The following is a 22,004-nucleotide window of genomic DNA, read 5'->3' on the forward strand; positions in this document are numbered from 1 at the left end:
TAATTAAATTGGTTTTTTAAAACACTAGCGATTTTGACACTATTCTCTATCTTTTCAGGAAAAGACCAATATCTCATAAGAAACTTACCATGTTAACCTCTGAAATGCTGTCAATGCTTTCAACCCGGACATCTATACCTACTGGCACTGGAGACCCTTCAGAAAGAAGAATGAATCATATACTTAGAAATCATTAAAATTATTTTGGTAATATTCAAAGCAGAGAGAGATCAATGTTGCAAGTGAATTACTTTAAAAATTGTTTTAACAACAAATTTCTCCATTATCTATTCATATATTATTATATAGTCAATTACAATAAAAAGGCACATGTGTAAATGTTATTTCAATAATTATTACACATTAGACATTATTATATATACATAATTATATACACATTACACATTATTACACTTAGAAACAACTCAACATTTTCCTTCTTATAGTATACTTATGGTATAGAAGTAGTGTGTTCAATTTTTTTTGTTTTTTGTTTTTTGTTTTAGCTAGTAGTGATTTAAAAGAGAACAATGTTTCAAAAACATAGGTCTAAGATAGTCAGGGAGTGGAGTAGTCGTGGAGTTCATGACTCTGAAAAATGTGGGAGCCTTTTCTCTCTTTCCAAAAAATCAGCTTCTTCTACTTGGGCAGTGCGTGGTAGGCTGGAAGAACACAGACCAGAGTAGTCTACACAGGGCTGCCACACACTCACAACGGTCTCTTTGCAGGACATCGGTAACCACAACCTGCAGTTGGGATGAAGCAAACATCCTTAGAAATGTGTTTGATGAGAATGTATTGAAAGTCAGAATTGGAGAAAATTCAGACAAGCGCTAAGATTTGTTTGCAGTTGGGTCTCAATGAATCTGGTTCATGGGTCCGGAGAACATGGATGACAACACCATAAGAGAACCTAGACCAGACCAAGACCAAGACATTTCCTTGTTACAGCTTACAAAGGGTTTCACCAGTTCCTGTGTGAGGGTAAACTGATGTTAACAACTTCCTTACTTAGTACCATGCATGGAATTTGATGTATGTATATGTTAAAATAATTTTTATGTTTATACATGTAGTCTTCATATGCTTTCTTTTCATGGTGACCAATTCTCAATTAAATTTTTTGTCTCTGTAGAATTCTGAGTTTAAAAAAATGCTTTCAACGATTTTTGCAGAAACAGAAATCTTGCCTAGGTGGATCCCAGGTTGTTTTAGTCAAGATTCTGCATTGAGAAGGTTTGGGCTGGAAAACTTCCTCCTTGAGGCTAATTAATGTCTGGATTTGTGACATGTGACATACATGTGCATATCATTCAACAAAGTGCCTAATTACTGTGTTTTAAATGCATAACACATGGGACGCCTGGGTGGCTCAATCCTTTAAGCAACTGCCTTTGGCTCAGGTCGTGATCCCAGGCTCCTTGCTCAGCAGGGAGTCTGCTTCTCCCTCTGCCTGCCGCTCCCCCTGCTTGTGAGCCCTCACTCTCTCTCTCTCTCTGTGCCAAATAAATAAATAAAATCTTTAAAAAAAAAAATAAATGCACAACACATTATAAAACAAGATATGCCTCGCCAGTCCCTGTCCACCAACTAGGACTCCCCTCATTAATTGGCTGAAGTTACCTTCACTTTACCAAGACAGATTTCCTTTTATATTCCATAACATACCCTCATATCATTCCTTACTTACAGGAGTTCCAGCTGGATAGGCCCTGGGCTTGTCACCCAAATACATTTCCCACTCTGGGTTTCAGGAACACTTTGCTTGCATCGTAAACACCAATGACTTCCTGTAGTATTGGATCAGTTACTTTCTATACATTAATGATGACAATTCTATTTAAAAATTGTTTAACGATAATTATGGTTATGCCTTAACTTGGGAACTCTTCAGGATTACTCTATTATATACCGCGTTCAGCTCTGATGCTTTTGTTTTGTTTACTTTTTTTCTTCAGTTAGTAGAGATATCACAATAAAAATTCATGGCCTTTCAGGATTGCTTCAGGATGAGTAAATATTCCCATTAATTCCAATAGTTTAAGGGATTGAAAAGCCTGGCACGGTCTTGGAGAGGTAGCAGAAATGTCCTAGTTAAACTTCTGGTGTTAGAGTCACAGACGGGAGTTTGAACCCTGCTCTACCACTCATCTGTGATCCATTGTAAGTAACATTTCTAAACTTAGTTTCCTCACCTATAAAATCCTAGTAGCAGTACTCACCTTGGAGACTTATTTGAGGACTAGCAATAATACACAGTTAGTAAACTTAATTGGTGTTCAATAAATGGCACTAAATAAATGTTATTGCTATTGCAATTCAACAAAAATGCAAACCTGCTCCTAGCAATGCAAGTTACTATTCCCAGTCTTGCACTCAAACATTTAATCAACCCACTCCTGATGAGAAAATGATACAGTGCTTCTCACAGAGCACCTATTTTATGACAAAACCTGAGAACAATTTGCATGTAGAATTTTGTGACTTGTAAGCAGATCCCAGTTGTGAATGACTATTTCTGCAAGCTGGGGCAGTCATATAAAGCCACCACACAAGGAGATATTCATGCCACCACTGGAAAGAACTAGACCCTCAGGGTGGTTAGAAGACTGGTTTGGGGTAAAGAGTGGGGTAAAAACATGACTTGTCCATTAGGAATGGACTCCTGGAAACATTCTCAATTTCTTTTTTCTTCCTTTCATTTCTATTCTTGGGGGAATTGAGCTCTTCCATTCTGAAGAAAAATGTTTGCCCTCAGATGCCATCTGACCTCATTTTTGGCTCCTTTGAACTCCATGCCCAAGTGTACCTTACTCTGGGGTCTAGGAATCTATACATTCTCGAGGACAGTGTGGAGGGGGAGGGCCATGTAAAGGCAAGGTGCAAAATTACATAATTTTGGAGCTGGATATAGTTCCAGATATCATTCTTTTTATAGACAAGGAGCTGAGTCTCAGAAGAGAGAAGGTAGTCATAAAGCAGATGGATTAAAAATCACGGAATTTCTAGCTACTAACCCTGAATTAAAGCCAAAACTTCCATAAATCCCTTAATTCCTCTAAGTCTCAGTTTGCTTATTTGTAAAATAGGGGAAATAAATCTGTGGTACTTACCTAATAGCCTTGCCGTGAGACTAAATGAAAGAATGCGTGTCAAGTCCTTAACCTAACCCCATTCAAACGTCTTACCGACCAACCTGTCCAGCATCTATTGGAACAGTAACATATATAACAACATGAATAATAACAATTTCACAAATACTTGCATTAATTCCATATATAAAGCGTTTGGAATATAGTAAAAAATAAATAAACATTAACCGTTATCATTATGCGTTGATTTCCCAGGATCAATACCTAGGTAGTGGCACACACATCTGTTGTCGTTTTTATATACGTAAGGATAGACCATCAGTCTATTTTTATGTATGCTGGGATAAGTATTGTTAAATAACAGTCATATGTCTTATGTGTATAGTACACTTAAAATACATCATACAATATATTATCTCCTATTATCGTTACAGCTGTTTGTTAGGTAGGTGTTACCTCCATTTGACATATGACATAACTCACTCGGAGATGTTAGCCAGCTTGCCTGAAACCCAAGGCTAGTTAATGCAGGAATACAGCCAGTTCCCTCCAGCTCCCAGGCTAGTCCTCTTGCTTGACAAACATAGATCATAAAAGCGGCTTTCACAACCTTAGTTTTTGTCTTGACTCAGTAGCCAGTATCTAGATGCTAAATTGATTTCACTTTAAAGAAACAAATCATCACCTCTAAGACTGAAACAAAAAAGCCCTCAGTGATGAGAGATGTAAAGGGTAGGAAAAACATAAAGAAAATGAGCTGCAATTTATAACCCAAGTTAAACAAAAAGCTCCCCTAAATTTATATCCTCCTGTTTCCACATAATGAGTCAATTAATCTTCTAATGCTTTATAAAAGTAAAAAACTCTGCAGTAGCAGCTGGTTTTAATGTTAAAGCTAATTAGGAAAACACATTAAGGCAGGAGAAGTGCTGAAGTTACATTTAGCACAAGAGGAAAGAAGTATGTGCGTGTGTTTATGTTATGAACAAGTATAAAGAAGGAGATGATAAATTAAAGCCTGTCTTGTCTATCCTGCAGCCTGATTCCCCCAGGAACGCAGCCTTGAGAGAACAGAGAAATGGGTCACTGGTAGAAGAAGCTGTTCTGACCAAGACAAGAGAAGGTTAAGGACTGTTTTTCATGGAGCTACTAGGCTGACACTTCTGCCTGAATTTATGGACTCTTCTGCCTGAGCTGACTGAACACATAAGACATTTGGACACCATTTAGCCCCAGTCCATGACTGTCAGAAAAATTTCTTCATCGTGGGATGATTTGCCACCTGCCACTAAGTAACACATTTCAATTGCATTTTTAATAACCCCACAATATAGCCTCAGGAAAAATAATTGCTTTTTAAAAAACCGTTCCCACTCAAAATAAAATCTTAACATGTATCTCCAACAGATCAAAGGAAGTGGAAATTTAAGGTCAATTTTATGTTTTTCTGGGGGACCAGGATGATACAGGGGAGGGAGAATGAAGATTTAAGTGTTTTAAGGTAAGAGCAGAAGGTCCTCCCTCAGTCATCTGCAGCAGTGTTTCTCAATTGTAAAGTGAATTCAAATCACCTGGGGATCTTATTAAAATGCAGATTTTGATTCAGAAAGCCTGAGCGTGGGGCCTGAGCTTCTGCATTTTTAACTAACTCCCAGGTGATTCTGCTGCCGGTCCTTGAATCACTTTGAGTGATAAAGCCTTTCTAGAGAGAGTGCTTGTGTCCAAATTCAAGGACAGCCATTTTTCTCTCAATCTTTCTGGCTTTCGGTGGTCTAAAATAGACCCATAGAAACCCTTTCCTCTAAGATAGGAATTCATTTAATTGAGGAACCTAAACTGACAGGAATTAGGGCAGCTTTTTGTATTGGTGTTGAAGTGCATACATCGTTTTGAGCTTCTGATTGCTGTTCAGGAAAGGCCAGGTCCAAGCCATTCCTGTGCGACTGGCTCCCTCTAGTGCCTAAAAAGGCCCATGGCAGGGCAAGTCTATCTTCGTAACATTTTCTCCAACTAAACGTTGGTAGGGGAGACATTAGAAACTTTTTATAGAATCCTAGAGACCAACGTACAGAATAATTGCATGATAGCTGTAGAGTATATTATCCAAACTGTGGGAAAACTTTGGTTGGTGAGGAAAGAAACGGTCTGTTGGGAATTGTAGTTTAGGGCTCAGGCATCTTTGGGAGAATTCCAGTAAGGAAGACACATCTTGAGGAGCAGTGATGTGAAGAAAAGACAAAGAAGTAGTCCCGGAAGTAAAACACGAACACATCTTTAAACCTGATTAATTTAGAGGCTGCTAAAATCTTAAATTAACTTCAGTAAGTGTGAGAAATGCTCTGGAAAAAACAAAAAATGAAATGCCCGAGAGTTAATCTGATGCTGATAATCTAATTCAGCAATTATCAAATGTGATTTTCAGACTAGCTGTATCAGCATCACCCAGGAGTTGATTAGAAATGCAAATTGTTTCCCTGAAACAATAATACATTATATGTTAATTAAAAAATTAAAAAAAAAAAGAGAGAAAGAAACGCAAATTGTTGGTCCCACCCAGATCTAGGGAATTGAAACCTGGGTGTGGGGTGGGGCTCAGCAATCTGCTGTTAAGAATCCCCCAGGTGACTTTGATGCTTGTTAATGTTTTAGTCACGAATCTAATAAAACCAAAGCCAGACCCTTAGAATTGCAACCCAATGGATTCCACGAAGTTAAAAAACAATAAACACCCCTCAACATCACAACTACCTGACCTACTGTTTTATTTTACCTACTAACAAATGAGTCCTCTGAGGTACCTACATGCCCGTTGTGCTTCCCTTGGTCATAACCACAATAGAGCCAGTGTCAAGTTTCCCCCACCCCACTCCGAAAACTTAAAGTATGAGTTGTTTATGAAAAAGCTGCCCCTGTTCTACAGCTGAGGGCTCCTGCCTTCTCAGCTTCACATTTGCTTCTGCTATAGCCAAACCTCTAATAGTCTGAAAAGTTGTTAGCTCAGGAATGGTGGGAGTGGAGACTTAGGTCAATGACAGAAGCCTCAGGATGGATTTAGCAGCAAGGCGAAGAGTTCAGATTGACTGCTTGATTCCACCACATCCTGTGCATCTCTGGAAAACTTGGTTCCCTCAGGGATGCAACTAGACTCACGTTAAACAATCTGAGGGCAGGAAAGACTTTGGTCCAAGTATGTCCTTACATGGCCTCCTGCGGTCCTGCTTACCTGCCCTTGCATCTCGGTTCCACTGCCTATTGCTTTTTTCCTGGCTTTGAGCAAATCTCCTAACCTCTCTACACCCCAGTTTCCACACTGGAATATTAGGGATCATAATAGCGCCTACTTATAAGGCACTGGGAAGGTGGAATAAGCTAGTGTAGTAACAGGCTCAGCCCAGTGCCCAGCACTCCCACATTCTGGAAGGTGCCTGAAGTAATAAAATGAAAAACCTGAACAGAGATGTTTCATAGGGAGAGCCGTAGCATTTGGTGTGTTAGTCCTTTCACCAAAGCCAGGCACTCCAGCTTACAAACTTATTCAATAAGATTTTATGAATATCATCACAGAATCCAACTTACAGGTTTTAGTTGAAAGAATAAGTAGTTGCTGTATAGGCATGATACACCCATTCACTATTTATTGAGCACACACTCTTTGTAATTAGTAAATAGTGTGGATCTTTACTAAAGATATTTATCTTTTGATCAATTTAAAATTTATTAATTGTTCTCATTCAAGAGAATATCATTGTAAAAGTTTTTTTTTTTTTAATTGATGTTCTTCACTTGTGTTTTGGTCTTAATTGCTTCAGATTTTCGACTTCATGTTGACCGTGCAAGAGATGGTGGCCTAAGAGTTTTGTAAAGATAGTACTCACCTCCAAATCCAGGCCTCATTGCAAAGTCATGGTCCTCTATTTGGAGAAGTTGATTGTATTGCCCGAGCCATGCTTTGGTACTGTCATCTTCCCTCATTCTGGCTTCTTGTTTGCTATCCCTCCAAAGGGGAGAAAAATACTTTTGAGATATGCATGCTTTTGGGTATTTTGATTTAGGTTAGCCTTCTGTGTTCAACTTGGTATCCTTTGAAATATATACATAAAACTCATTTTCTCAGTTTATACTACACATAGCTAAAGATCTGCCAACATTTACTCTTTATTATATAAGTGTGGGCAGGTAAGGTAACCCAAAATTTGGAGCAACTTGGACGATAAACCAAAACTGGATGTGATACTCTGGCAGGCGATGTTTCTCAGAATATGGTTTTTAGACCAGGAAGACCTTGTCACTACCACCTTAGATCCACGCACCCCACCCCCAGATCACCTAAACCAGAACCTGAGGAAACAGGGCCTAGGAATCTGCATTAAACATGTTACTTAAGTGATTCTTGGGGTCACCCAAGGAAAACTACTTCTGCACTAAGACAGTAAAACAAAAACAAAAACAAAATGCAAAATGGTAAACTGATGAAAATAGTGTTTTACAAAGACAAAATGGGCAGAAATTACGGGTGCAAGTTGAGATTAGAGCAGAATGTCTGTAGTAAGTTCTAGAACCTGAAGGATGGCCATGGGAATGCAGAGGAATCCAAAGGGAAAATGGATGGATTCAACAATTGATTGGAATTGATGTCTGGTCCAATTTTGAAGTACGTGAAATCAATTTTCATCTACAGTTCTCAGGGTAAAGGCAAAGTGGAGAGTGGCCTCTCAGGTGTTCCCGGAGTCTGATCTGGGAGTTACCCTGTAACTCCCTGGATCTGTGAACTCGAGAAAGTTGCTGGATTTCCTTGACTCATTTTTTTGTCCTGTGATACGTACTTCACAGTGGTTTGCTACGAGTGGAGGCAGGATGTCTGTGGAAGCACAGCTCCTCTGGAAGGGGAGCTATCTGCTTATCCCGGGTGCTAGCGACTTTGCTCAGCTCCTTCCAGAGAAAGATGCCTGCCATCCTCACTGTCAACAGCAACAACTGCAACAACAACAGGACAGACACTGAGGGGTCTACTACGTGAATTCTAGTTACTCTGAATTCCTGATATGCTTTTGCATTAATAAATGTCTTCTCTAGAAACGTAGGGTGAACTTCAGCATAAGACTTGTGGATGCAATTTCTTAGCTCAATAGAGTGATTTGATGATGAGAATTTCACATCCTGAAGCAGTTGGATGAAGAAATATGTCCAGGCTTATGGGCATCTATCACCATCCAGAATGGTTTTTCTTTTTTTTTTTTAATCAGAATGGTTTTTCAATAGGGAAGTTTCTGGTCAAGATCCTCAGAGATCTATTTTTGCCATTGAGAAAAATGGGGAAGTTAGAAGACGAAATCTGTCTTGGGTAGAAGACAATGAGTTTGATTCTAAACATGTAAAGTCATATGTTCTACAAATAATTGAATACATAGAACTATTTCTTCCAAGGATCTCAAATTAATTAGAACATTTCTTTTAAGGAGCTAGAGTGAACTATTTATTAAAAAAGTAGTAACAGCTAATATGTTTATTAAATGCCTACTATGTTCAAGGCCTCATGCCAGGATGTTTGGTAAATATTAAATATTATCTTCTTTGACATGCATCTGAATCATCTGGTTTGCTGGGACCCATGCCCAGAGTTTGCATTTATAACAATTTCTTAGGAGAACCACTAGTCTGGAAAATAGTAGACATTTAATAAAAGCTAGCTAATTGTTGAAAAATCAAATGTAACTGGGTAAAAACTCATGAAAATTTGTGAACTTCTTTGGTAATATAATACAACTAAATGGCCATCACTCATGTGTCCTTTCAGAAGCATACATTTTCAGAAGCATCATGAGACTGGAAAGGATAAATCTTAAGAATCCCAAGAACACTGAACACAGAACCTGTTAAGGAGTGTACTCTTGGCAGTACTGAAAGTACACACACCTGTTCTTACCTCAAGGGCTTTTCTCATGCACAGTGAGATGTCCCATACTTATTTATTTTTGACTTTATTTATACCATATCTATTTTGCACAAAGGATTATGTGGCTTATATACCCTCTAAAAGAATTTTGAAAATCTATGTACTCACCCGTTTAAATAGATGTCTATAATTTTCTCATTATAAAATTTAAAATTACTTAAATATTGTTAATTTAAAAGAAAACTCATATTCCTCCTCTTAATGTAGTCAATGAATCTAAATGCTTACATTATGCATTTTAAAATACATGAAATAGGGGCACCTGGGTGGCTTGTCGATTAGGCATCTGCCTTTGGCTCGGGTGGTGATCCTAGCCCACACTGGGCTCCCTGCTCATTAGGGACTATACTTCTCCCTCTCTCTCTGCCCCCCCATGCTCATTCTCTCTCTCAAATAAATAAAATCTTTAAAAAAATATATGAAACAAATTCCCCTTTAAAAATAAGAAATTTTTATCATTCCTTGTTTTATTTGAACTTGTATTTCCATTTTATCCAATGAAAATACATTTATTTATTTATCCAATAAATCTATCCAATTTTATCACCTCATCATATTTCTTTGCAAGAATATATGTACACACTTTGAAATGAACTGTTTTAGCATCTATGACTATTACAAATGGAGCAAAACGTAACTCATATAAACGTTGATACTTATTAAAATTATGAATAAAATTTATTGGAAAGGTATTTTTTGATGAAATGATTGTACAATTTCCCCAATTACATCATGTATATAGATGTCATTCCTTGCTAGAATGAAACCAGATCTAGCAGAATTCTATTCCTATTCTTTACTTTTATAAATGAAAATATTTAAAATCTTTTACTCATTACATGAAATTTGAAGAAATTTTGTTTCAGCATTGTTTTAGCAATGTAACTTAATTATTTAAATTCTTTCTTACTTTCCAAAATTCACATTGTGATCTATCATCAGTAATTATTTCTAGTGATGTGTAACCTGACAAATTAATTAGGTTCTTCCTTTGATCTTATTGAAAACAAAGAAAATAAATCACCTAGTTTGGAAGATGATGTGTTACTTACACTAGAGTCATCCACTACCTCAACAACAATATTTATAATGATCTCTTTGTACCTAGGAGGATTTTATACACCAGGGTAATGCATAAAGTAATATTCAGGAAGAGGGAGAGATATGCCTTTATTTTGCCAAATGAGACAGAACCATCATGAAGGAGACTGCAGACAAGTTTTTGGGTAGATTAATTCTAAGAAAGAGGTCAGAGGAAGTCAAAGATCCAGAAATTGATTGTTTTAAAACTATCCATGCCCGCATGTCCTTCTGATAGCTTGCACGTACCCTTAGAAGTATAGGTGCCCTAGCTTGAAGACTCTGGCTTATAAAATAAAGATATATATATATAAAGTGAAGACCAAAATAGAACAAAGGCAAGAAAGGCAAATATGCTTAATAAGGGGATTGATATATGATGGAGCATCAGGTTTAGTTCAAAGCTTTCTGGTCTAATTCAATATATATATCATTTTAAACGACTTTGTGTCTTCTGCCCTCTTTCCCTCTTCTAGAAAAAGTAACTTCATTTTTAGTAGCTACTGAAAGAAAGCTTTTGGATAACTTCTGTCTGAGGAGAGGATCTTCTAAAAGACTGAGTCCTGATGGCATAGAGCAAAGAAATCTCAGTTCATGGAAGAGTCTTAATGAGCACTCTCAATCTTTGTTTTTGCCCACAAAGCGTAACAAACACTGTTTGAGAAATAGTAAGTGTAAGTCTTGGTAATAGTTACGACTTTTGCTTTGGGTTAGAATCTTCTCTTTCCTGGATGAAACAAAGGAAACCTATTTCCATGCTCCCCCTCTTTTTGGTATCAGAAACTCTACTATAATTTTGTGACTAAGAAAGTGGGGAAGAAAAGACTGGATTTTGAGTGGTTTCAGGGAGATTAAGGGACTCTTTGAGGAGGACATATTAGGCAAAGAATTAAAAAGTACTAGAACCAGATGAGGAAAAGTAAATACATCTAAGTCATTCTGATGCATTGGGGTTAAATTAATGGAATGACAGAAACTCATTTGAGTCACTAACACTCAGCAGGTTACTTCACAAAACTGCTTTCCCAAAGGTCTATATATTTGATTAGTTTACTAGGATGAAACTAGTTGAAAACAAGTAGGCTGACATGAATAGACTATTTAGCCAAGGAAAAATATAATTAACAAGCATATTTTTAAAAAATGTTCAATCTAGGGGCGTCTGGGTGACTCATTCAGTTGCGTATCCGACTTTTGATTTCAGCTCAGGTCATGACCTCAGAGTCCTGCGTCAGGCTCTGGTCTCACGCGGTAGTCTGCTTGGATTCTCTCTCTCCCTCTCTTCGTGCCCCTACCCCTGTGCATGCGAACACACCCACTCTCTCTCTATTAAATAAATAAAACTTTAAAAAATAAAAATAAAAAACATTTAATCTAGAGAGTTAGCAGCGAGATACTAATTAAGACCAATACCATCTTATACCTATTAAGTGAGCCCCGAACACAAAATCTCAGCAGCCAACCATGTTAAAAAGGTATGACAAAATGGGAACATTTATACTTTGGAGGTGATAGCACAAATATTGGCAAAACCCTTTTAGAATCAATTTCAAGAGCTATGAAGATAATTCATATGCTTTAACTCATAATTCATTTCCAGTAATATAATTTTTATTGGTAAAGGGAAAATTACATGCATAAAAGTATTTACTGCTGTGATTCACAACAGTGCAAATTTGAAAATAAATGTTCAATAATAATTGGTCCTTTAATTCAAAGTAATAATATGGAGTGATTAAAATTACCAACCATGATAATACCTGTGAAACAATGTAGAAAATGATTAAGTTAAGAAAATACAAAATAGTTTCTATACTATAATTTTAAACATGAAAAATCATGGAACTATATGAGTAAGGATTAGAACTTGGAAAAGGGAGAGAGATTCTTTGTATTGTTTCCATGTAAAATTCCATTATTGAATTTGTATAATAAATGCTTTATAAATTATCTAGAACAAGTTGGACTTGCCATCTTGGATCTTTTCCAAGGAAGGCTCCAGGCATGTCTCTCCACCTTATCATTCCATTCTCCTCGTCATTCTTTTTTTTTTTTTTAAGATTTTATTTATTTATTTGACAGAGAGACAGACAGTGGAAGAGGGAACACAAGCAGGAGGAGTGGGAGAGGGAGAAGCAGGCTTCCCACCGAGCAGGGAGCCCGATGCGGGGCCCGATCCCGGAACCCCAGGACCATGACCTGAGCTGAAGGCAGATGCTTAACGACTGAGCCACCCAGGCGCCCCTCTCCTTGTCATTCTAGAAGCATGTCCTGCTGCTTAACATGGACTTTTTTTTCTCACTGGAGCTCTGTTATGAACCAGTACACACAGAAGCCCAGTAGTCTCAAATAATGTGTAGGCAACATTTAAAAAACTTTGTATAGATTTATTATTTTCCTTTAGAAAAATACTAAATGAAGCAAAAATGGGTTACAAAGATGCAAATCTAAGAATGCAATAAAGTAGGAAAATTAGGTGATGTGATTTTTGATCACTAAGACAACCTCCATACTTCTGGATCCAATGTTTATATCTAGGTCCCTGATACTTTTGCTCTTTCTTAGGGAGGACGTGGTGCATTCTATAAAGCAACTCTGGGGCTTTGACTGAACTGCTCCTGAACTCCCCAGTTCTGGGAAGACATACCTGACTTTAGTCAACAGCCCATCTCTTATAAAGAAAAAAAACCCATAAAGATGAACATTTCTTGGAAGAGCCACCCAGAGGGAAGGCCCCACTTGAGACATGACAGTTCCTATGTCTTACTTGGGTCTCTATCTAATCATGAGCTCAGTGATGAGGCCTCAGTTTCCTCACCTGGGAAATAAGAAAATTGGACTAGATTAGGAGCTGGTCTGCAGGTATTTTTTTTGCATAGCCCATATGTTATATTAAACTGGAAAATTTCACATGAAAATCTTACTTTCCTGCGTCTTCTACAAAAATCAAAGAATCTAGCAACACCGGGCTCAAGTTTTCTTACAACAAGAAAAGGCTGGACCCGACCAGCTACAGCCTCCAGAGGAGCACCCTGTCTGTAATTGGCACAACCTCTGCCACTGCCTTCTGTCTTACTTGCAGGAGCACTTAGACTTGCCATCCCTAGGACCCTCCTGGCTTTTACGTTAGGTTCATGGATGTGCTGGTAAATGTTTAGCAAGTTGTTCTCCAGGAAAACAAAACAAAACAAAACAAAACAAAACAAAACAAAACAAAACAGCCCTATTTGTAGTGTTTGCTGATTTCCACGATGTAAATACTCCCACGTGGCTGATTGCAAGGTACTGATGTGACAGAGATGTGCACAGTCCGTAGTGTAGTGCTGTAAAATATAATGTAATATGACATAACATAACATAATTTAACACGATTTAATGTAATAGATGGGATTTCTACCTTACAGATAAGATAGATGTAAATAGCCTGAAGAATGAGATAATAGTAAAATATAGTAAAGGAATAAGGGAGTGGTGAGTTTTAAGTATGTATTACCTTTTTAAGAAATAATTTAATTGTATGTCAATAAATTATATGTATAATTTAATTTTTAATGATGTTTATTTTCAACAGCTAGCAAATAGATTTCCTGAAGTTGTAACACTTGGCTCTTGCAAGCCGATTTAGGCAGACTCCATACTCTACTCACTATTCTTGAGGCCAGAGACAGTGAATTGTTCCTCTAGCATTCTTAATCCCTGACCCTGGCACTTGGCATATAAAGGGCACTCAATACAACTGTTGGAAGAATGAATAAATATTCAATGAGTCTACATGCCTAATCTTTGCATCACCAGGGAGCCAAATCTCTTCCCTAGGCAAAACAGGGACATTTTTCACCTGCCAAAATTTACTTTATTTGCCAACTCCCCTTCTCCTGCTGTTTTGCTTTTACAAAACAAAGGGTATCTTTAGATAAACGATTTTAACAATATTTGGATAAAAAGGGGAATCTTTTTTTAAATTTTTTTTTAATCCATGTGACAGAGAGAAAGAGAGATAGAGAGAGAGGAAATATGAGCAGGGGAGAGAGGCAGAGGGAGAGGGAGAAGCAAACTCCTCGCTGAGCCAGGAGCCTGATATGGGGCTCGATTCCAGGACCCTGAGATCATGCCCTGAACTGAAGACAGATGCTTAACCATCTGAGCCACCCAGGAGCCCCTAAAAAGAGGAATCTTGGGGTAAAGAGTAAGATTATATTCTGAAAGAAAATAATTAATAACAAAGCATTTAAGGGACTGATTGTATGAAAACCGGCTCAAAATAATGCACATGAACGCCAGGTTATATAAATCCATCCACTTCACAATTTTTAAAGAAAGATCATGCCTTTCTTCCATGTTCATTCTATTAGTTCTCTTGCGTTATAGAAGAATGGATTATTAATTAACTAATTCATTACTTATTTAGTTACTGACAATCAGATTTGGTGTGGGGCAAAGAATCTCACAGTATTTATTCACATACTGAGTTCTGAAGAATCCTGGGCTCCTTACTCTAGAAACTACCCTAATATAGTAATTTCTGTGTTTTTGTCAAAAATGCCTTCAAATCTGCATGAGAGACTGGTACGTGACAGCTCAGAAATTGGCTGGCTGGATTATTTGGTTCACCCAGGGAAAATGACTAGCTTTCATTCTAAGTGGTACTTTTGAATCAGGGTTGATGGTTTACTCAGTCCCTAGTGCCCTAGAGGATTTTTCTTTGAAGAACAAAAGACACAAGTAGAAATTTCAATGACTCACATAGTAGCTTATTGCTGAAAGGGGTACCTCACTTAGGATATGGAGAAGGGAAAACAGACATGCTTGGCCCCATGTAGCAGACACCCTGAGTTTCCTTCTTCGTTTAAATAGGGTCTAACAACAAGACCTCCAACATAAGAAAAAAAAATTGAGAACAAATTTGTTTTCAAAAAAATTTGAAAACAAAGAACTGATGTTTTCCTCTTGCCCCTTAAATAACACCTAAAAAACACACATAGTAGATTTTTCTGCAGCAACTCTGACACTGGTAGTGGGCCAGTGTGATGGGTTAGCTCCTATGACAATCTCCCTTTTCCTCAGTCTGATGGTGTAACCTCGTGTTTCCCAAATACTGCTTGCATAACTGCCTTGAAGAAGACTCAGAAAGTGGCTAAACTGGACAAAACTTCATATTATCTCAGATCTGGATGTGGGAACAGAAGCATGGAAAAAGAGTATAGGAGGTGGCCCTTGATTTTTAAGAGCAGAGCAGAAATTAGGAGTCTAATAAATTTTTCCTCCTGCCGCCCCCCGACACCTCTTTTGTTTCTGGTCATTAAACCTGAGGCTTCACAAGGATTTATTAAAATTTTATGTTCATTTTCCTGATCTTATTGGGAGTGCCTCATAAATATTCAAGATGTGAGGGCCATCTGGCTGAAACATCTGTCACCTCTTTGATTGCCAATGTTGTCTGGGTGACATAACTCACCTTCATTCCTCGATTTCCCCTCCTGGGTAGTTTTGAAAATCTTGTGTTTGATGAAAATGAGAGACTTTCCCCAAGACAAGGGGTCACTTGCATGGTAGGGTGACTAACCATTCCTGTTTGCCTGAGACACTTAGTGCTAAAACCCATGCAGTCCCAGGTGAAGCAGGATGAACACTCTACTAAACTTGCGTGCCTTCGCTAGCACGTGCGCACATGCTTTCAATTATTCATGATAAGATAATAACAATGATGTATTGACATTCAGGATAATATTTCAAAGGTATGGAAACTCACCTTGAAAGGCCACAAATGGCTTTAATGCTTTTCATTACTATATTATCGGTATATGGAACAATCTACTCTCGAAATCCTTGACATTAGAAGTTGTTGCTTAGACCAATTTCTACTCAAAAAAATTGGGGAAACTTTCAACATGTATCATTATCAGTAATAAAGGCATTATTCATTGAAGAAATACATTTCCCGAAAGAAGATCCCTACCCAAGCCCTTGTTTTCTCCAAAAATAAGCATAATTGCCAGAGAGAGACCCAAGATTCTGCTCTTCATGATGCTACCCAGAGGTGATTTATTTTGATGGGTGAATGCTCTCTCTAGAGACAGTCACCCACAAATATGTGGTACCATTAGAGATTTGTTTCTCGGTTTCCCCTAGGTCCGTGGCAGCTGGTGAGGGAGGACAATGACAGCAGATACTATACTATGACTACCTTACCGGGTTCTTTTCATTGAAGAGGAGCGCCGCTGGTGGGACTTCTTAATTTCAGAAGCAGCAGAAGCATCTGGGGTCAGTGCGATCCAGACGCAGGTGAAGAAGACCAACAGGGAAGCCAGGATCATCTCTTCCAAAAGAATGTAGAAGGATGCAATCAGGACTGTGATCAGTAGTGCTTCTTCATCTTCATGCAACTCTTTAAAAGTAAATAGAGTGCCAAGTAAAGGAAAAGGAAATAGAATGCCAAGTAAAGGTATCAAGGAAAAGGGAAAGGCATTGCCTTCAATGCGGTGTCTTTTGTTTTAGTAGATTAAATAAATTCACATCACTTACAGGGAAACATCTGTCTGACTCATCAGCCGTTTAGGGAAAACAAAGCAGATTTTTTCATTTTCAGTTTCCATCCTTTAGTTCCTCTTTCCAGGGAAGGTTCGTAGTGGGATGCTTGATCCCCTACTCAATAAACTCTCAGCTGCAGTCCTCGGCAGACAAAGAAGAGAGGTTAGGCATTAAATCCCCTTAATCCAATACATATCATTTGAATATATTTAATGATCCAGCAAAATAATATGCTTAAAAAGAACAAAGATGATTAATTTAATTTTAATTATACATTTGAAGACCTTTTCTTTTTCTCTTGGCTCCTTTTTAACCAGAAATTAATCTTTTTCTCCCTAAATGCATACAGATTGCCATAGTGCATACAAAAAAATAAATTATTATTTTTGTTGGGCAAATAATCATATTTTAAGATGATGGTGTATTCCATTGAAAGCAGAAGTGGTTCAATTTAAGATTTAATATGGTAAGCTGCCTGATAAATAAAAAATAAATTAGCCTCGAGCAGTGGGTAAGGTATACACTGTCACTGTTAAATTATGACCACACACATTCCTAAAAGTTCTCTGCACCCATAGAGTAGAAATATTCCCTGGAAACATTTCCTTTATGTATGCAATATTCCAATGAATGAGCATGTCCGTGACATTAAATTTCTCCAACTGGAATATCACAAGGTGAGCAATGTAGCAACAGCTGACCTGTTTACCAGGATTTAAGAAGAATACCGTTTTCTCAGAAATAGAGTTGAAGGAAATTCTTAAATTTCCTGGAATTGATTTATCTCCTGACACCTTGTATCCTATGTTATTGCTTTAGCACATTAATTTATTTTTACTCAGGTTACCCCTTCTCTTAGCCAATGTATCAAAGCCTTCTTGTATGCTGCTTAGCCACGTCTTTCCTCTTTAAAATATATGCTTAATATAAAATATTACAAATATACAGGATGATGTAATAAATTCTTACCTCTTCCCTTATCCGCTAGTGTTTATCATCATATACAGTTAAACTATTACATGTACACATTCATAAATAACACACAAACTTTTCGCATGTTTCAAAAACTTTATAAAAATAGTGTCCTATTATACTTTTACTTTTGCAACCTACTTTTTCTCTTAACATTATGCCTAGAGATTTATTATGTTAATAGATGTAGCTCTAGTTAATTCATTTTTACTTTTTTTATTTTTATTTTTAAAAGATTTTATTTACTTATTTGATAGAGAGAGAGACACAGCGAGAGAGGAAACACAAGCAGGGGAAGCGGGAGAGGGAGAAGCAGGCTTCCTGCTGAGCAAGGAGCCCAACGCGGGGCTCGATCCCAGGACCCTGGGATCATGACCTGACCCGAAGGCAGACTCTTAAGGACTGGGCCACCTAGGCGCCCCTCCAGTTAATTCATTTTTAATTGCTATATGGTTTTTCAGTGTGTGGATAACTAACATTTAACTTATTTATTCTTTTATTGGTGGACATTATTTATTTTTCTATCATAAACCATCTATTATAAACAATTCTGCAGTGAATGTTTGTAAATATTTCCTTGTGTACACGTATACTTGTTTCTTTAGGGTACATACCTAGAAGTAAAACTGTGAGGCTGAACATTTTTCACACCTCCAAATTTACCGGATACTACTACATTGCTCATAAAAGTGAGTATACCAATTTACACCCCCACTCCTAAAGAATGAGAGTCCTCATTTTTAAAAATCTTTTTAAAGCTTAGTATTATCAGGTTTCTAAATATTACCTAATTCAATGACTGTTGTAGTTTTAATTTTAATTTCCCTACTGGCTAGAGAAGTGTCAGCCTCAGAAATAAAACTGCCAGTTATTTGACTGGCAGAAACAGGTTTATTCAAGAATAGTAGAGAATTGCAATCCGGGACAAGCAATCTAAGGCAAGGCATCTGCAAGTCCACAGAACAAATGAGAGGGAACTCTCCTTTATGGAGGAAAGGGAAAAGTTGGGAGGGGCTGTTATAAACAGTCCATTGGAATAAACTGGGAGTTTGAAGTGTAGTGGCTTCCCATGGGCTGAGTTGTGACAGTCTCTCATTGGCTGGGCGGCAAGTAAGTCTTTCTTCCTCCTGCTGGGATATTAAAGTAAGTATCCTCTGGTCTGGTCTATCTCTTCTTGTCGGGTCTGCCATTGACAAGGAGTGGTGGGGAGTGAGAGCTCCCCCTGCTGGCCTCGGGATTCCGTTCTAAAGGGGGTTTCCTTTCACTCATTTTCACAGAAGTCCGAGCACTTTTCTCATGTATTTCTGGGCCAGTAAGCTCTCCTCTTCTGCAAAGAGCCAGCCGATAGAAGACATGTAAAAAGAGTTGTTGGTCTTAAGCTACTGTCACTTTGGCTGCTGGAGGACTTCCTTGTGGTCACAGTTTGTTTTGCACCTCAGTGCTCCCGTGAGATCCAGGGCCTGACCCCTTGAGCCTAGCATCCTATGCTGCCTAGGTCTATTTTCTTCGCTTAGTACCGTTATCTACACCAACATTTCCCAGAGTAGTTCATGGCTACACTGGAGATATTTTGTGAAAAATTGTTCGGTGCTAAGTGAGTTTGGGAAATGTGTTTTACCCTTTCAGGGATTTATAGTTCACATTACATGGTACAGTGGAAGTATTCTTGTCCTGCAGCAACTTGGAGGATGTTCGTTCAGTGGTCTAGTCTCAGTCCTTATCTTGCTTGGTCTATGAGAAGTCTTGATGCACAGATCTCCCTCCTATTTGCAACATTTCCTTCACTTGCCTTCTGGGATTCCATACTCTCCTGTTTTCCTCTCTGGTCATTCTTCCTTAGTCCTGTTATCTGATTCTCCTTCTTCCATCAGATTGCCTAATATTGGAGTGGCCCCGCCCTCAGTACCGAGTACTGATCTTTCCTATCAACTCACTTCTTTAGGGATCTCATCCAGTCTCAAGGCTTTAAAAACCGTACCAGCAATCCCCAATTTACATCATCGGTCTGGGCTTTCTCCCAAATTCCATCTCATATTGCTATGGTCTCTGTGTTTGTGTCCCCCAAAATTCATGTTAAAATCCTAACCCCCAAAGGTGATAATTTTAGTAGGTGGGTCCTTTGGGAGGTAATTAGATCATGAGGATGAAGCCCTCACAAAAAATGGGATCAGTGACCTTATTAAAGGGACCCCAGAGAGATCCCTCACCACTTCCACCACGTGAGGATACAATGAAAAGTCTGCAACCCAGAAGAGGGCCCTCATCTGACCAAGCTGGATCCTGATCTCAGACTTTCAGCTTCCAGAACTATGAGAAACAAATTTCTATCGTTTATAAGCCACCCTGTCGAATGGACTAAGCCCGAACGGACTAAGACACACACCCAACTACCTGCTTAATGTCTCTGCCTGGATGTCTGATAAGTGTCTTAAGTTCCACATGTCCAAAAGTAAGCTTGTTAATATTTCTCTCCTGATTCATCTACAACCTTCTCTATCTCAGCCGATAAAATACTGTCCTTTCTCGACTCCTCTCTCTCACACTCCATGTCCAATCCACCTTAAGAATACATCAGGATCCCAGTGCTTCTCACCACCATGTCAGCCACTTCCCTGCTCTTCAGTCGCCATCTTGCTTGAATTATTGCAGTAGTGCCCTATCTTGCTTCTTCCCTTGCCCTGTTTCATTCAATTCACTGCAACCAGTGGTTCTTTAAAAATAAAGATCAAGTCAAGTCACTCCCCTCTTCAAAACCCTGCAATGGCTTCTCCTCTTTCTCAATTTACAAAGTCTTTACAGTGGCTAGGAAAGCCCTACAAAATCTGCAACTACCTCCTCCTCTTTGCCTCTCTGACTTCTGCTACTCTTCCTTCCACTCCTACCAGCTCTTCCGTAAACACTGGCCTCTTTGTTGTTCCTTGAACATTACCAAGCATGTTTCCACCTCGGGAAACTGAGATGGAAATGGGTTGTTACCCTTGCCTGACACGCTCTTTATCCAGGTATCTATATGAGTAACTCCTTGAACCAGCTTAAATCTTTGCTCAGATGTCCTTTACTCAATGGAACATACCCTGACCACTCTTTAAATAAATGTAGTATGCTCCCTTTCCTCCAACAACCTGTGCTACAATCTACCTTATATGGCCTTTAGCATGTTTTATACAGTTTACTTATTATGTTTATTGTTCATTTTCTGTCTAACCCTGCTAGAATGTAAGCCATACAAGAGAGCAATCTTTGTCTTGTTCCTTGGAGTATTCCAAACACATAACCATTTTTGGCAAATAGTCTGTGTTTAATAAATATTTGTTGAATGATTATTAACACATCAAAAGCCTTAGTAAAAAAGCTTGTTTAGTTCTGCTGAATTCTATGTTTCCCAAACTCGATTGGCCTCAGATCTCCTTTTCCAAAAAAAATCTGCAGTGCTTACTAATATTCCTCAAAAAAAGTGCTCCTCTAAAACACCCATTGGGAAATTCTGATTTATAGGTAAATCTGTGCTTTACACATCCTCCCTATCAAAATGTTATGTCCTATCATCTTGAGACTGCGTTTGATGACTGCTAAACTTTTAAATTCACAAGGTAATAGTGGTAGCTGATAAAAAAAATAAGCAAGACATTAAAAGAGGATTTTGAAGTGATATTTTGACCTGAAGGAATGAGGCACTAAAGCAGAAATTGTCCACTTTTTCTGGAGCAGTGGAGCTATTTTGGAGCACATGTTTTTTAGACACACCTGGCAGATCACATGCCTTCCACTACCACTTAAGTCACATCAGGATGCCCCTCTCCACACTGTAGGGATAAATCAATGGTGCAAATCTTTCTGACCAATTTACTGCATAATCTTTGCTAGACCAACTACCTATATCAATAGTAACATTAAGGGAGGAATAAAAGTAGTTTATATTTTTTCAGCTATGAATTTTAAGTGGGAAATGGTTTGCATAAAAATAAAAATAAGGCAATGGCCTAGGCTACAAAAAGTTGGCCCTTGGAAGGTCTTAGGGTTTCAGTTCAATTACAATAAGGCATCTGTCTCTGTTGATGCTGAGTTGGCTCCTTAACCTTATCCCTGTAGTACTTTCTGTGAAAGCCCAGTAAGCTTCTTAAGAGAAAAGCAGAAAACCACATCTGTCAGAATTAGAAAGTGGCAACTACAAGGGAACAAAATGAATTACAGGGTCACTGGAGAATTGTGTAATGGTTTAAGTCCCCCTCGAATAAATTGCCTCTCGTTCACTCTTCTTCCACCCTGAGGATGTCAGCCAGTTTCTATCGCTCTGACAGGGAGCCAAAAAGAAAACAGATAGGTTGGCTGTGTCCTCAATATATGCATCATGGGTCATGTAGCTATGACTTTGCCTACAA

At 38.3% G+C, this 22,004-nt stretch overlaps 1 protein-coding gene across 1 annotated transcript in view; it reads right to left on the minus strand.

Moving 5' to 3' along the window:
* The window catches only part of GABRR3 (gamma-aminobutyric acid type A receptor subunit rho3), a 47,230-nt gene extending 30,791 nt beyond the window's left edge, over window positions 1-16,439 (minus strand). The window contains exons 1-3 of the mRNA XM_025868469.1: window positions 16,315-16,439; window positions 6,968-7,080; window positions 89-156 (exon numbers count right to left, since the gene is read on the minus strand). Coding sequence (XP_025724254.1) covers window positions 89-156; window positions 6,968-7,080; window positions 16,315-16,439 — 306 coding nt within the window. The remainder of the gene's footprint in view (window positions 1-88; window positions 157-6,967; window positions 7,081-16,314) is intronic.
* Between the last annotated feature and the right edge of the window lie 5,565 nt (window positions 16,440-22,004).

Source organism: Callorhinus ursinus, unplaced genomic scaffold (genome assembly GCF_003265705.2).
Source record: "Callorhinus ursinus isolate GAN/ISIS: 27379988/994484 unplaced genomic scaffold, GSC_fseal_2.0 scaffold1, whole genome shotgun sequence".
Classification (NCBI taxonomy): Eukaryota; Metazoa; Chordata; class Mammalia; order Carnivora; family Otariidae; genus Callorhinus; species Callorhinus ursinus.